This window comes from Rutilus rutilus (genome assembly GCF_951802725.1).
Source record: "Rutilus rutilus genome assembly, chromosome: 6".
Lineage (NCBI taxonomy): Eukaryota > Metazoa > Chordata > Actinopteri > Cypriniformes > Leuciscidae > Rutilus > Rutilus rutilus.
This window is the reverse complement of record NC_140214.1, coordinates 49,850,940-49,866,675: the sequence shown is the minus strand read 5'-3', so window position 1 is coordinate 49,866,675 and position 15,736 is coordinate 49,850,940. Positions and strand designations below refer to the sequence as shown.

General features: G+C 45.5%; 2 protein-coding genes across 2 annotated transcripts in view; both read right to left on the bottom strand.

The window, feature by feature from the left end:
• Positions 1–11,180: 11,180 nt before the first annotated feature.
• LOC311292024 (RLA class II histocompatibility antigen, DP alpha-1 chain) lies at positions 11,181–13,123 on the bottom strand. The gene is made up of 4 exons (XM_084411455.1): positions 13,036–13,123; positions 12,598–12,843; positions 12,040–12,321; positions 11,181–11,849 (listed from the first exon to the last, which is right to left on the bottom strand). Exons 1-4 carry the CDS (start codon positions 13,091–13,093, stop codon positions 11,668–11,670), a joined length of 768 nt encoding a protein of 255 aa, XP_084267581.1. The 5' UTR covers positions 13,094–13,123; the 3' UTR covers positions 11,181–11,667.
• A 1,251-nt stretch (positions 13,124–14,374) lies between these two features.
• Positions 14,375–15,736, bottom strand: part of LOC311291903 (cadherin-2) — an 86,473-nt gene continuing 85,111 nt past the window's right edge. Inside the window, exon 16 of the mRNA XM_084411258.1 lies at positions 14,375–15,094. Within this exon, the coding sequence (XP_084267384.1) occupies positions 14,888–15,094 (207 nt within the window). The 3' untranslated portion in view covers positions 14,375–14,887. The remainder of the gene's footprint in view (positions 15,095–15,736) is intronic.

The window sequence follows — 15,736 nt, the reverse complement described above, 5'->3', positions numbered from 1 at the left end:
GACGAGGTTCTGCTTACTGATCTACTGTAATGTTTAGCTGCTGTATACCAAATCATAATTATTATCACAAATAACTGTGACAAACCTCTCGAACTCAGAATCAGCATCAGAAAGAGCTCTGCTGCCAAGTATGTTTGCACACGAGGAATTAGTTTTGACAACAACAGTACACAGACAGTGAAATACAACATAAAGAATAAAGACATGTGAATAAGATACAAAATAGACAAACTGTGTGTACAAGCAAATTTAGAGCAGATTTATTGAGTGTCAGATGCTGTGCACCAAACATCAATAACAAGCAAAAGAACAAACCCTCTTATATTTATTTGAAAGAATCCTGAAAGTGTAGTTAGTGCCCTCTCCTTTATGGCTGTTTAACTCCCTGTGCCGATGCATTGATGAAGTCAACAGTTGGATGTGTCAAAACTTTCTTCAGTTAAACAAAGACAAAACTGAAGTCATTGCGTTTGGAAACAAAGATGAAGTTCTCAAGGTGAACGCATACCTTCACTCTAGGGGTCAAACAACTAAACATCAAGTCAGGAATCTTGGTGTGACACTAGAGTCAGACCTTAGTTTCACTAGTCATGTCAAAGCAATAACTAAATCAGCATACTATCATCTGAAAAATATTGCAAGAATTAGATGCTTTGTTTCCAGACAAGACTTAGAGAAACTTGTTCATGCTTTCATCACCAGCAGGGTGGATTATTGTAATGGACTCCTCACTGGCCTTCCCAAAAAGACCATAAGACAGTTGCAGCTCATACAGAACGCTGCCGCCAGGATTCTGAGCAGAACCAGAACATATGAACATATCACACCAGTCCTCAGGTCTTTACACTGGCTCCCAGTTAAATTTAGGATTGATTTTAAAGTATTATTACTGGTATATAAATCATTCAATGGCCTAGGACCTCAATACATTGCAGATATGCTCACTGAATATAAACCCAACAGATCACTCAGATCATTAGGATCATATCAGCTAGAAATACCAAGGGTTCACTCTAAACATGGCGAGTCCGCTTTTAGCTATTATGCTGGAACCAGCTTCCAGAGGAGATCAGATGTGCTCCTACAGTCACATTCACATCCAGACTCAAAACACTTCTGTTTAGCTATGCATTTACTGAATGAGCACTGTGCCAATGTTCGTCCGACTGTTTGTACTGTATTTTATTTTATTTTTCTAAACTGTTTTAATTATTCTTATTTCTTTTTATTATTTTAATTTCTTCTATGTAAAGCACTTTGAATTGCCACTGTGTATGAAATGTGCTATATAAATAAACTTGCCTTGCCTTGCCTAATGTCAGGATCCTGCTTTAGTCAGTTGTGCATTCGTTTGTCTTGTTCCCGTTTTGCCTGTGTTCCTGCTCATTAGTTTCTATTGTTTCTGATTTATCACACACCCGTTTCTGTTCCAGTAATTTACCCCACCCTTTACCTCAAGCCTTTAGTTCCTCTCAGTTCCTCAGTTTCGTTCCTTCTACGTGTATCTCTGTGTATCTTCTATGTGAGGGAGTGTAAAAACAGTCCCTCCAGTTTTTGTGAGCGCTGAAATAATGCTGCATAATTCCCCATTTCACAGCAAAATGTCACAAAAATTACAAGATCTCTCAAAAAATAAATTATAATGATCTAATTGAACTATCCCTAATTTAATGTACGTTGTAATGCATTATGTCAGGGGTCTGTGTTAAACCATCTCAAATAATAGTATTTGTAATAATAATTCGTAATAATAATAAACGAAGCAGAGCAGGATCTACAGGCCTGCTTCGATTGCACTGATTGGACTGTTTTTGAAGCTGCAGCCACCGATCTGGATGAGCTCACAGATACTGTAACATCATATATCAGTTTCTGTGAGGATACATGCATTCCTACCAGGACATTCTTATCATTCACTAATGATAAACCATGGTTTACTGGGAAACTCAAACAGCTTCGTCATGCCAAAGAGGATGCTTACAGAAGTGGGGATAAAATCTTGTATAACCAGGCCAGAAACAAACTGACAAAGGAGATCAGAGTTGCTAAAAGAAGCTACTCTGAAAAGCTGAAAAACCAGTTTTCAGCCAACGACCCGGCATCAGTCTGGAGAGGCCTGAGGAACATCACCAACTACAAATCACCATCCCCCCCATCTGTGGAGAATCAACAACTGGCTGACACTCTCAATGCATTCTATTGCAGGTTTGAGAAGCCCAGACTCACACCTCACACCCGCCCTGATGTGCACTTCACACATCCACCATCACCTCCTGCAACCCCTCTCCTCCCCCCTTCTGCCATCCAACCTGAGCTTAAGGTCTGTGTGGAGGACGTGAGCAGAGTCTTCAAAAAACAGAAGACTAGGAAAGCTTCAGGCCCAGACGGCATCTCATCTGCTTGTCTAAAAGCCTGTGCTGACCAACTGGCCCCAGTCTTCACGCAGATCTTCAACAGATCATTGGAGCAGTGTGAAGTTCCCTGCTGCTTCAAACGCTCCACTATCATTCCGGTTCCCAAAAAAACTAAAATCACTGGACTTAACGACTACAGACCTGTCGCTCTCACGTCTGTGGTCATGAAGTCGTTTGAAAGACTGGTGTTGGCCTATCTGAAGGACATCACCGGACCCCTGATGGATCCCCTTCAGTTTGCTTACAGAGCAAACAGGTCTGTGGATGATGCAGTCAACATGGGACTGCACTATATCCTGCAACATCTTGACAGACCTGGGACTTATGCACGGATCCTATTTGTGATCCTATTTATTCTGATAATAAAGGCCTAGGACAGCGCAAGCCATTAAAAAGCATTTGGATCACTGTCATGATTCCAGTCTCTGTGGTTCCTCCTGCGTGCCAGCAGAGGGCCCTATCACTTGACTCTTCTTCCTGGACTTTATTTCCCATAAACCCCTATACCTGGCACTGATTAGCCTCTTTTCCACTGTGGGGCCGCTGCGAGCCAGGGCTAACCTGTGCCGGGCGAGGCCAATAGCCTTGGAGCTCAAGCACAAGCTGTGTTTCCACTGTCGGGCCAGTAGCATCGCAGCGCTGCCCTAAACCCACCCTAAACACACCAGCATAGAGCAACATCACACAACCCCACAGTTTCACCAGCTGACTGAAAACTAGCTAGATCGCTAAATGATCACGACAGAAGCGGACATTTGGCCTTTACTTAAAGACTTAAAGGGTTCCTATTATTCCCTTTTATGAAGTCTTGATTTTGTTTTTGGGGTGTAATAGTATATATTTTCATGCTTGATTGTTAAAAAAAACCCTGCATTATTTTAATATATTTTACATTATGACAGCTCCTCTCCAATTTCGATGAAGCCCCTCCTTCCGAAATATGAAATGTGCTGTGATTGGTTAGCTGGCTCAGTGTGTTGTGATTGACAGCACTTCGGGGGTTAGGGGTAGAGCTTGCATGTCACAGCCCTTCATAACTGCAAGCTCTACTCAGATGTAAATATTAATGATGGCATCAATTGCAAACCATCTCAAGCCTGATTCAGACTCTGACAATGTTCAATTCACATTTATTTGTAAAGCGTTTTTTAAAATACATATTGTTTCTGTCACATGCCTGTCCTGTCTTGTCATGCACATGGGTGTTTTATTGTTTTGAGCCATGTGCTCGTGTCTGTCGTTTAGCCCCTCCCATCTTGTTATCCAGTTATTGGTTAATTTGCCCCACCTGTTGTGTTCGTTACCCTCCTTTGTTTGTTCCCCTATTTAGCCTCCTTGTGTTTGTAGTCTTGTGCTGGTTCGTTGTCTTGTAATGTTCTCCTGTTCTCCCGTGACCCGTTTGGTATGTTCCTTTTTGAAGTTGTTGTTTTGTATTTAGTTATGTTTTCCCCTTTGTGGGTTTTGTTTTGTGTTTTGTTTTCTCTTTTGTAAATAAACATTATTTTCCTTTTTGCAATTGAGTCCTCCCTGAGTTTCTTTAGTCGCTACGTGACAGAACGAACCAGCCATTTCGAGGACTCAGCAAAAAGAAGTATGTTTAGATCCAGCAGTACGGGTTTCCGAATCTGTTCCCCTACCACCAATGAAGAGAGGAGGGGACGACTCAGTAATCTAACATCATTACGCCAACAGGGACAGTCGGTGGGTGGACTAGCTCAATTTTTTTGGACTCTATCAAGAGGTATGGGATACAATGAGGCAGCATTAAAAGAAATTTTTAATTCCTGTCTTGATGACCCATTGCCGGGGTGGGAAATGAAGGGTCTGGAAATCCTGGACTTTTGGGGTTTTTCCAGATACCTTGAGCATAGGAGTCAGTGGGATACAGCAGTCACGTCTGGGTCTCCTGAGAAGATTACCAACACACCTGAGCTGGTGAGTGGAACTTCCCCTAAGGCGGTGGGCTCGGTGCTACCGCCTTGCCATCGTAGGCGGAGAAGGAGGAAGATCAAGTCTGCCCAGCCAGAGCCTGTTCACGTCACGTCTGCCCAGCCAGAGACTGTTCACGTCACGTCTGCCCAGCCAGAGACTGTTCACGTCACGTCTGCCCAGCCAGAGACTGTTCACGTCACGTCTGCCCAGCCAGAGACTGTTCACGTCACGTCTGCCCAGCCAGAGACTGTTCACGTCACGTCTGCCCAGCCAGAGACTGTTCACGTCACGTCTGCCCAGCCAGAGACTGTTCACGTCACGTCTGCCCAGCCAGAGACTGTTCCTGAGCCTATGTCTTCGGACAAGATGGTCGTCGCTGCCGCCGAGCCTGTTCAAGTCACATCTGCCGAGCCTGGGTCTTCGGACAAGATGGCCGCCGCCGAGCCTGTTCACGTCACGCCTGCCGAGCCTGTGTCCCCTGACAAGATGGCCGCCGTCGAGCCTGTGTCTGAGCCGGTGGTGTCTGTTCCTGAGCCTGAGCCCTCAGTGACCGCGACACTGGCCATTATGGCCACAGCCATGTGGTGTGTGTGGGCTACGCACACACTTGAGCCGGTGGTGTCTGTTCCTGAGCCGGAGCCAGTGTCTGTTCCTGAGCCGGAGCCAGTGTCTGTTCCTGAGCCGGAGCCAGTGTCTGTTCCTGAGCCGGAGCCAGTGTCTGTTCCTGAGCCGGAGCCAGTGTCTGTTCCTGAGCCGGAGCCAGTGTCTGTTCCTGAGCCGGAGCCAGTGTCTGTTCCTGAGCCGGAGCCAGTGTCTGTTCCTGAGCCGGAGCCAGTGTCTGTTCCTGAGCCGGAGCCAGTGTCTGTTCCTGAGCCGGAGCCAGTGTCTGTTCCTGAGCCGGAGCCAGTGTCTGTTCCTGAGCCGGAGCCAGTGTCTGTTCCTGAGCCGGAGCCAGTGTCTGTTCCTGAGCCGGAGCCTGAGCCTGTGTCTGTTCCTGAACCTGAGCCGGTGATGCCAGTTCCAGTGCCCGAGCCATTGGTGCCAGTTCCAGTGCCCGAGCCGGTGGTGCCAGTTCCAGTGCCCGAGCCGGTGGTGCCAGTTCCAGTGCCCGAGCCGGTGGTGCCAGTTCCAGTGCCCGAGCCGTTGGTGCCAGTTCCAGTGCCCGAGCCGGTGGTGCCAGTTCCAGTGCCCGAGCCGGTGGTGCCAGTTCCAGTGCCCGAGCCATTGGTGCCAGTTCCAGTGCCCGAGCCGGTGGTGCCAGTTCCAGTGCCCGAGCCGTTGGTGCCAGTTCCAGTGCCCGAGCCGGTGGTTCCAGTGCCCGAGCCGGTGGTGCCAGTTCCAGTGCCAGTTCCAGTGCCTGAGTTGGTGGTGCCAGTTCCAGGGCCAGTTCCAGTGCCCGAGCCGTTGGTGCCAGTTCCAGTGCCCGAGCCGGTGGTGCCAGTTCCAGTGCCCGAGCCGGTGGTTCCAGTGCCCGAGCCGGTGGTGCCAGTTCCAGTGCCCGAGCCGGTGGTGCCAGTTCCAGTGCCCAAGCCGGTGGTTCCAGTTCCAGTGCCTGAGTTGGTGGTGCCAGTTCTAGTGCCAGTTCCAGTGCCTGAGCCGTTGGTGCCAGTTCCAGTGCCCGAGCCGGTGGTGCCAGTTCCAGTGCCCGAGCCGGTGGTGCCAGTTCCAGTGCCCGAGCCGTTGGTGCCAGTTCCAGTGCCCGAGCCGGTGGTGCCAGTTCCAGTGCCCGAGCCGGTGGTGCCAGTTCCAGTGCCCGAGCCATTGGTGCCAGTTCCAGTGCCCGAGCCGGTGGTGCCAGTTCCAGTGCCCGAGCCATTGGTGCCAGTTCCAGTGCCCGAGCCGGTGGTGCCAGTTCCAGTGCCCGAGCCGTTGGTGCCAGTTCCAGTGCCCGAGCCGGTGGTGCCAATTCCAGTGCCCGAGCCGGTGGTGCCAGTTCCAGTGCCCGAGCCGGTGGTGCCAATTCCAGTGCCCGAGCCGGTGGTGCCAGTTCCAGTGCCAGTTCCAGTGCCTGAGTTGGTGGTGCCAGTTCCAGGGCCAGTTCCAGTGCCCGAGCCGTTGGTGCCAGTTCCAGTGCCCGAGCCGGTGGTGCCAGTTCCAGTGCCCGAGCCGGTGGTTCCAGTGCCCGAGCCGGTGGTGCCAGTTCCAGTGCCCGAGCCGGTGGTGCCAGTTCCAGTGCCCAAGCCGGTGGTTCCAGTTCCAGTGCCTGAGTTGGTGGTGCCAGTTCTAGTGCCAGTTCCAGTGCCTGAGCCATTGGTGCCAGTTCCAGTCCCCAAGCCGGTGGTGCCAGTTCCAGTTCCTGAACCCTGGCCGCCCGAGGGGTGGTCTCCGCCCTGGCCGCCCGAGGGAAAGTCTCCGCCCTGGCCGCCCGAGGGAAAGTCTCCGCCCTGGCCGCCCGAGGGAAAGTCTCCGCCCTGGCCGCCCGAGGGAAAGTCTCCGCCCTGGCCGCCCGAGGGAAAGTCTCCGCCCTGGCCGCCCGAGGGAAAGTCTCCACCCTGGCCGCCCGATGGACGGTCTGTTCCGCCCTGGCCGCCCGATGGACGGTCTGTTCCGCCCTGGCCGCCCGATGGACGGTCTGTTCCGCCCTGGCCGCCCGATGGACGGTCTGTTCCTCCCTGGCCGCCCGATGGACAGTCTGTTCCGCCCTGGCCGCCCGATGGACGGTCTGTTCCTCCCTGGCCGCCCGATGGACAGTCTGTTCCTCCCGTCCCACCCTGGTCTGTCCCGCCCTGGTCTGTCCCTCCCGTCCTACTCTGGTCTGTCCCTCCCGTCCTACTCTGGTCTGTCCCTCCCGTCCTACTCTGGTCTGTCCCTCCCGTCCCACCCTGGTCTGTCCCTCCCGTCCCACCCTGGTCTGTCCCTCCCGTCCCACCCTGGTCTGTCCCTCCCGTCCCACCCTGGTCTGTCCCTCCCGTCCCGCCCTGGTCCGTCCCTCCCGTCCTAGTGGAGCGTCTGGTAGCCGCTCCTTAAGGAGGGGGTTATGTCACATGCCTGTCCTGTCTTGTCATGCACATGGGTGTTTTATTGTTTTGAGCCATGTGCTCGTGTCTGTCGTTTAGCCCCTCCCATCTTGTTATCCAGTTATTGGTTAATTTGCCCCACCTGTTGTGTTCGTTACCCTCCTTTGTTTGTTCCCCTATTTAGCCTCCTTGTGTTTGTAGTCTTGTGCTGGTTCGTTGTCTTGTAATGTTCTCCTGTTCTCCCGTGACCCGTTTGGTATGTTCCTTTTTGAAGTTGTTGTTTTGTATTTAGTTATGTTTTCCCCTTTGTGGGTTTTGTTTTGTGTTTTGTTTTCTCTTTTGTAAATAAACATTATTTTCCTTTTTGCAATTGAGTCCTCCCTGAGTTTCTTTAGTCGCTACGTGACAGTTTCAAAGCAGCTTTACAGAAAATGCATGTCTACATTACAATTTAGAGTGATCTGTTATCAGAGGAAACTGTCTTCCAGAAGTTATGTATTCCAGAAATGTACATATACAAATCACATAGTCAAATTCAAATAATGTAATAATTTAAACAACACAGGTGTTGGGTTTGCTGCCAAAAAGCTCTTTTTTTGTTTCATCTGGCCATAGAACCTGTCCCGTTTGACGTCCCAGTAGTGCCAGTTACTTTCTAACGTTCTATGGCCAGATGAAACAAAAAAAGAGCTTTTTGGCTGCAAACACTTAACATGGGTACAAAATACAGGGATAAAAAAGTAGCCCATGTGTAAAATGAAATACTCTGCTGTATCTTTAATGATGTGGGCCTAATTTTCTGCCAGAGGTCCTGGACTTCTTGTTCAGATACATGACATCACGGATTCGATCAAATTCCAACAGATAAAAAATCTAAACCCGACAACCTCTGCTAGAACTCTAATAATGGGCCATGTTTGGATCTTCCAACAGGACAGTGATCCAAAAACAAACATCAAAATCAAAACAAAAATGTGTCACTGAGCACAAAACCAAGCATCTGCAATGGCCATCCCAGTCCCTGACCTGAACCCTATAGGAGAGGAGTGGCTGAACTGAAGAGAAGAAGCGGCAACATGGATCTGGGAATCTGCAGGATCTGGAGAGATTCTGTATGGAGGAATGCTCTCTGATCTCTGGTCAGGTGTTCTCCAAACTCATCAGGCATTATAGGAGAAGACTCAGAGCTGGTATCTTGGAAAAAGGAGGTTGCAAAAAGTATTTTATAAAAGGGGGCAAATAATTGTTCCCAACGTGTTTTGGAGAAAAACATCTATTTCATAATGTGATTTTCCCCCCACTTTCAATTCTTTTACTTCAATGAAAGGTTAGATTTTTGCTAATTTTTTTAATAAAATATCAAAAGGATAAACAATGCAGATTTATTTTTTACAGCCATCTTTGATCATATTTACCAAGGGGGCAAATAATTCTGACCAGCACTGTATGTGTCATGGTGCAGCCTGTCATGATGGTTTTATAAACCTGTAAATCTGTATGTGAAATGTTTTTATGTTTCTTATGTCTTTTATGTTTCTTTTTTGGATGACCGAATTCTTATTTTTATCTGCAAAACAAATTTACCTGCGGGTATGAAATAAAGATACCTTACCTTACCTTACCTTACCTTACCTTACCTTACCTTACCTTACCTTACCTTTCTGAGCGTTACTCTGTTGTTTTAACTGCCAGTGTTTGACCCTGTGCTGCCTGACACTGACTCATCATTATAATAGTACTAAATGGGTTATTAAAAGCGCAGTGTACCATGAAAGAGAACTCACTTCGGGACTGACATATCAAAGCCGAGCATACACTGTGCGATTTCAGCAATGCTTTTGTTAAATGCCAACTCTTTACAACCTCACTGTACGAGTAGATTGCATGTGATGTAAAGGATGATGATTTTTGTGCTCACACTAAACGGTTGTCAGGGATTTGCCAGGCTCCACCGACAGCCAATCACAATGAGCACCGTCTGCAGAGTATTGATCACCTGCACCTGTCACTGATCAACACCTCATCGCCTCACAGATAGAAGCACACACCTTGGCTACGCACATTCTGGCCTCGTTTATACAAAAGTATTACTCTCCTGTTCTCCAGAGCTTCTGCGATTCTCCAACGGATCTCCTGTGTGTTCCCTTCTCCTTCGTGTCTCCATCATCTCCTGTGTGGGTCAAGAATTACCTGTCTTCTTATCGTCATCCAGATGAGGTGTGTGCATCCCCCGTCCACCATTGCCTCTCGTCTCAAAGCTGAACTCCTGAGTCAGAAATCAGCTCAAAACCAGATGAAAATCACACTGTGTATTCTCGGCTCAACCTTGGTCAGACTGGCTGAGGGTTTCTGTGAGCGCTTGCCGCCTGTCGGTATGCAAGTACTGAATTGTGTTCTTCTTTGAGGCTTACTGCACAAGAGCAGGCAACAAACAAGAGTTATGTTAAAATGTCCGTCTTGGCGGTTATGTCTTCAGTGATCAAACCGTTTGTGACGTGTGTCAGTATTGGATTTACGCATTACTGTAGGTCTTAAATATTTATATAGGTATAGGTATATTATTCTGTTTTACTTTTAGCAAACTACATATTTTAGTCAGAATTATTGCGCTCCAATTCTATTGCGCTCCATCTGTCTCGTTCATAAGCCTTGCACTCCTGACAGCAAATTGGAAATATTTACATGACTTCCTAACATTTACAGATGGGGAATATACGGGTAGCTGTGAAATATCAGTTATGCACTGAGAAAAACCACACATCAAACGCATTAAACAGCACAAATATATATGCTGTTTACCATGGTGGCTTGATTTGATCCATGATCAGCCTTTAGGGCTGCTTAAGAATAGCGTGCACATCAAATGATCTTGACTCATTGAACTTGGGTCAAATTAGTGGGATTGCGTGAACTTAAATTGTCCTTTATGGAACCGCTTTAGCCCCGTTAATTTAAATCAGGTTTTGGACTGAAATCCTGTTTTCTTAACACACTTTATGAAACAGCCTTCAGGTGTTAACTCGTTTAAAAAAACATGGAAACTAGTAAGCAAAGGAAACTCAGGCAAATAAGAACACTGAAACCCAATTAAACAGAGCAAACATGTTGCAATTGCCCACACTAGTGATCAGTTTATTGAAGCTGCATTGTACACTACTAGAATAGCCTAGCTAGATATGTAATAATCTAACAATTTTGGGAAAATATAGTATTATTATTTCAGATTTGGGAAGCCTTGTGTTATAAGGTTGTGCACCACACTCAATATCCCACTTTCCCAGCCTGAAAAAAAAACAGTGTTCATAAGTTGTTTAAAAAGATTAAATGTATCAGTATTTATTACCAATAAACAAGATTTATGCATTTTGTTTGTCCTTTGTGTCATAAATGACTATTGCGCATCATAATCTGGTAAATATGGTGTCTTAGTTATAAATAAAACTTATGTTAAAATAAAAATATTCACGAAACCCCAGTGGCTGGTCATTGTTAAATAATGTGTTAGTTTATACTCCTTCATCATTGATTACTACAGCCACATCAGCTAATGGCAGGTTTGACAGGTTTAGTATGTCATGTTTTTAATGGCCATCATGTTTCTCTATCAGAACCTGTTTAAACATTTTAAAAATGTCTACACAAAAGTCCTTTAACATGAATGACACATCACTGTAAAATATCCTCCTTGGTTTAAATCTATCACCTCAACATGTGAGAAGCGCAGGCACGCAAGAAAAAGTGAGGTACGCTACAGATTAAACTATAGAAGCGTACCGCCCACTACCAGCACTGAACCCTAACCCTAACCCTAACCCTAACCCTAACCCTACTACAGTACATGTCCAGATACAAAGCAATGCACACCTATTTCAATAAATCTGCCAAAGACATTTCAATCTTTATTTGGAATGTATGACACAAATTATAAAAAATGTAGAATTTTATGTTCTATAATAATTGTAACAATAATATTTTAACAATAGTGTAAAAACTGCAGTTTTAAATGTTTAATTTGTAATGGCTTCATTTTAAGTACAAAAAAATGCAACATTTCCATCCATGAAAAAATGCTACTACATTTAACATGAAGGTAGCAAAAGTGTCTTATTTGAATCATTAAGTCACTCAATATAAAGATTATGATTTGTCTAGATTACTTTTGATGAACTGCAAATGTAATGTAAAAACAAAGACTCAATAGTGCTTCATCACAAGCAAAGATTGTATGGGGTGACTTCAAGTACTTTCAAGGTTCAGCCAGATGATTAGGGTTATGAATCTCTCGATCTTCAACACCAGCAGTGCTGTCCGTCATCTACAATGGCACACAAATGCACTGTATTGAAACCCTCAAGAAATGGTCTTTATTTGTAGGTCCATTGCATTAATTGTTTTTCTTTTTTTGCCAGATCTGTATTGTCAGTTGCAGCTCCTTTAATACAGTAACAGATTCCAGTAGCCAGTCCCAGCAGGGCCAGAGTCATCCCCACTCCACAGAACAGCACCGGACCCACACTGGGTGGCACAGCAGACACCCCTCCGACACCTGTCAATCATCACACGGTGTGTGAAGGTTAAAACAGCTGTCGAGCAGATGCATTCACAGCAGAAGGTTTCATAGTAAAATCCATTCTGCTCTTGGTATTTCATTTGTACCGCAGAGTAAGTTGTTTTATGCATACATCATTCATACAGAAAACAACATAAATTATAGTAGCTTGATTTGATTTTCTTACCCCATATTATTGTCTGTGGTCCCTGGAGGGCTCTGTGGTTCACCGTGCAGCTGTAGATGTCTCTCTCTCCAGGAATGATCTTCAGAGAGGAGAACATGTGGAAGTTTCCATCGCTCCTTGGCCGGTACTGGCTCAGACTCACACCTTCTGTCACCATGACATTGTTCTTAGTCCATGAGACGTCGACAGGCGGAGGAAAGAACCCAGTCACGTGACAGATCAGGGTGTTCTCTACACCCAGCTCAACATCATTCTTTGGGTAGATGGAGGTCTCGGGGGGGTCTGTGAACACAGAAAACTGTTAAACTTTGCAGGAGTAAATCTGACCTCATTCAAAGAAAGTTCTTTCATAGGAAAACTAATCTCATACATATCAAATATAATTGTGAGCCAAAACTCAAGCTTAACCAAAATCTTGATGACACTGAATGCAGAATATGGAGCTCATTTCATTTCTGTTTCCAAACAGATTAATGTGAATGTTATATGTATTACAGTAAAACTTTAAAACTCATGCAAAACTGTAGTCATGCTTTACAGTGCAAATTCACATCGTACCCAGTTCCTCTGGTGGGTTGTTGCAAGCTTTAATGCATACAGCTAAGTTTTCTTTGCATACTTCTTGTTCTGCAAGGCTCGTTTCATAAAATCCTGGAAAGCTCATAGGATCTGCAAAATCAGGTAATGTATTCACTCCCTCCTTTAGCTTAAAGTCAGCATGAAATATCTCCTCTCCATCAGATCCAACCATACTTTCTTTTTCTGTATCAGAACATCCATCAATGTTGAAAAAGTTGTGTATAACTGAAATGGAAGAGAAAAGATAAATTAAAAATTAGAAAACCTTATATATATATATATATATATATATATATATATATATATATATATATATATATATATATATATATCTTAAGTAATTAGTGTACTTCATGAAATCAACATCATTGTACAGGCTTTTCACATTTAAAATCTAATATAGAAAGTAAGACTTACATTGAGCATGAGTTGAGAGAAACAGAGTGAGGGTAAGAATGGCCAGATACAGCTCCATGCTTGTAGATGACAGTGGACCAAACTTTAAATGAGCTGAAAGAGGAGGAAACAACCCCTCTTGTGGACTCAGTTTCAGTGTCCTCCAATCAGAAGCAGGCTCTCACTGTGACACTGCTGTATCTAGGCGGGGAACGCTTTCCTGCTCCAGCCGTCAGGCCACAGTCACATGACTCCTTTACTCAAAAGTGTAGTGTAAGATTTGAGCTCTGGCCTGAATTGATCGCCAGTCTACTTATGTGAATACAAAAGTTTACAATGAAAAATGTAAAATGTTCTATGAAAATCTCATCATTTTTTTAAGGTATTATCTGTTTATCTGTTTATATACTTTGCATTTTATTTTATTTCCTGCTTCCTGTCTCCATGTAATGTTGAATTGTCCACTTTGAATAGTTTGAATACAAATCTAAAACTGCAGGACAGAGGGAAAATTCAATTTTCCTGAATACTGATTCTCTACACCTGTGATTGATTAACCGGATCCTGGATAAAAGCCCACACTCACCTTCACTAACCCCTGATTTCCACCAACTGCGGAACGGCTCCAGAACGGCGGCGGAGTCAATAGGTTTCCATTAAAGTCAATGTGTGTGTTTTCACTGAATTGCGGAACGGCTGCGTTCCGACTCCGGCGATCCCCAGCCCTCCGGAGCAGATACGCAGAGCTTATATTTTTGCCAGATGCCGGAGAGCTCCGCAGCAATTCAGCACTTATATCGCGTGATCATACGTGAATTCACGAGATCTAGTGGGTCCTCGTGACTTCAGCCGTTCCGCAACAAATCCGGACCTGGTGGGTATTGAAGGACAGCGGAGCACAGAGCCGACACGCAGCCGTTCCGCAGTTGGTGGAAATCAGGGGTAAGCTGTCTGGTCTGGTCTCTCACACCAGTGCAAGACTTACCTGACTCCTGTTCGTGCATCTTCATCTTCATCTTCATCTGTCCCAGTCTATCCTTCAATACAGAAAGACTGTTGTACGTACCCGAGTTAAGTCATTCAACTGCCAGCTGACACTCTATGATGTTTCCCCGTGTGGTTTCCTTTATTCTCTTTAATATATTCCTGTGGACAATCATCCGTTGCAAAACAAATTTTCATGTAAAATGATGAAAAATCCAATCTGACATGAACTCTCGTTGAGCTGAATTTAACTATTTAGAAGTCATTTAGAAATTAATTCTGCTCTTTAATTAATAAAATACTTTTTCTTTACTGTGAAGCACAAACTTGTGTACATGCAGTGTAATGTAACCACAATTAATGTAGGAAAGTTACAAACGTTTCAGTTATTACTTTTCTTTTATTTCAAACTATGTGCATTGATAAATTTGTGTTGAACAGATAGCCTAAGAATCCTGTGAACTGTATAGTGTCTTACAATCTGTCTTGCAATCTGTGAAAAAAAAGAAAGTTATATAATCCTTTTGAAAAACAGTTTGTAAGCAAAAAAGAAAAGCATGATTATTTGTATCATAGATAAACACATTCTTAAATCTCAAAATCACTCCTTAAGTCAGTATAAGTAAAGCCTTGAACATAAATCATTCAGATCCCAAACAAATGTACAAAAAGGCACATTAAATCCCTGTGCTTCTATACTGTAAAGTTCAAGTGTAACGAGTATCATACTCTGAAAGTGTTCCACAGTTATGCATAACTATTACTTTAAGCCTTGAGTTAATTATTAACATTTTGCCTTGGGATGCTGTTGTTTGCTTGTATTGATCCTTTAAAACACATTTCTGCAGCTGTCATCTGAAATGCTGTGGTGTTCCTCTCTTCTTGTCTTTCACTCATCTGTGCCACCATACATGTCAGCTAGTTTTGTGAAGCGTGGACCCCAGTCTTTGAGGTAATCGTAATCCTGGTCTCCATCACTGCTGGAGGAGATGATGGAGCTGAGTGATCCTGCAGTAGAGCCGTTACCCTCGTAGTCGAACACTAACAGGGAGTCATACGGTGGAGCAGTTAGATCTTTATCAGCAGCCCTTAGACCCTGCAAAGACAATGTACACAGTACCAGTTAACTTTAACAACACAGGCAAATGTGATCTTGACAAGTTAAACCAAAACACCATGGAGGAGCCAGGGAGGAGATGATGGAGATTACAGCTCAGAATAGTGCCAGGATGAAGGCCCATGGCAGAACCGGTGGTGGGAGGAGCCAGGGTGGGGTCAGGGTTACAACCAGGAGAGTTGAAGACCCTAGTGGAGCTGAGGAAACACAGAGACCGGACGACACTCTAGGTCCTGGAGCCCAAGGCGGACCCGTGGTGACGAGCGGCCGAGGTGGAGCCAGGGTGCCAGAGAACTGAGCTAGATCCAGTGGGACTGAGGTGGAGCCATAAGAACGCCTGTCTGAAGGAGAGATGAGCCAAGGTGGAGCCGTTTGGGTGACGGGCTAAGGTGGAGTGACGGGCTCGGCGCTCCGAGGCAGACCCGAGGGATCCATTTACCACGGCAGAGCTGGAGGTTGATCCATGCACCAGAGTGGAGTAAACAGAGGAGGAGCCGAGGAACTGAAGGGAAGCAGAGGAGGGAGGGCCGGAGGACTGGCTTGCTTTGGTATTGGAGGTGGGAGAGGGAGGCTGGGTGGAAGAGGAGAGATGCAGTAGACTTGGAGCTGGGTGGAACCAGC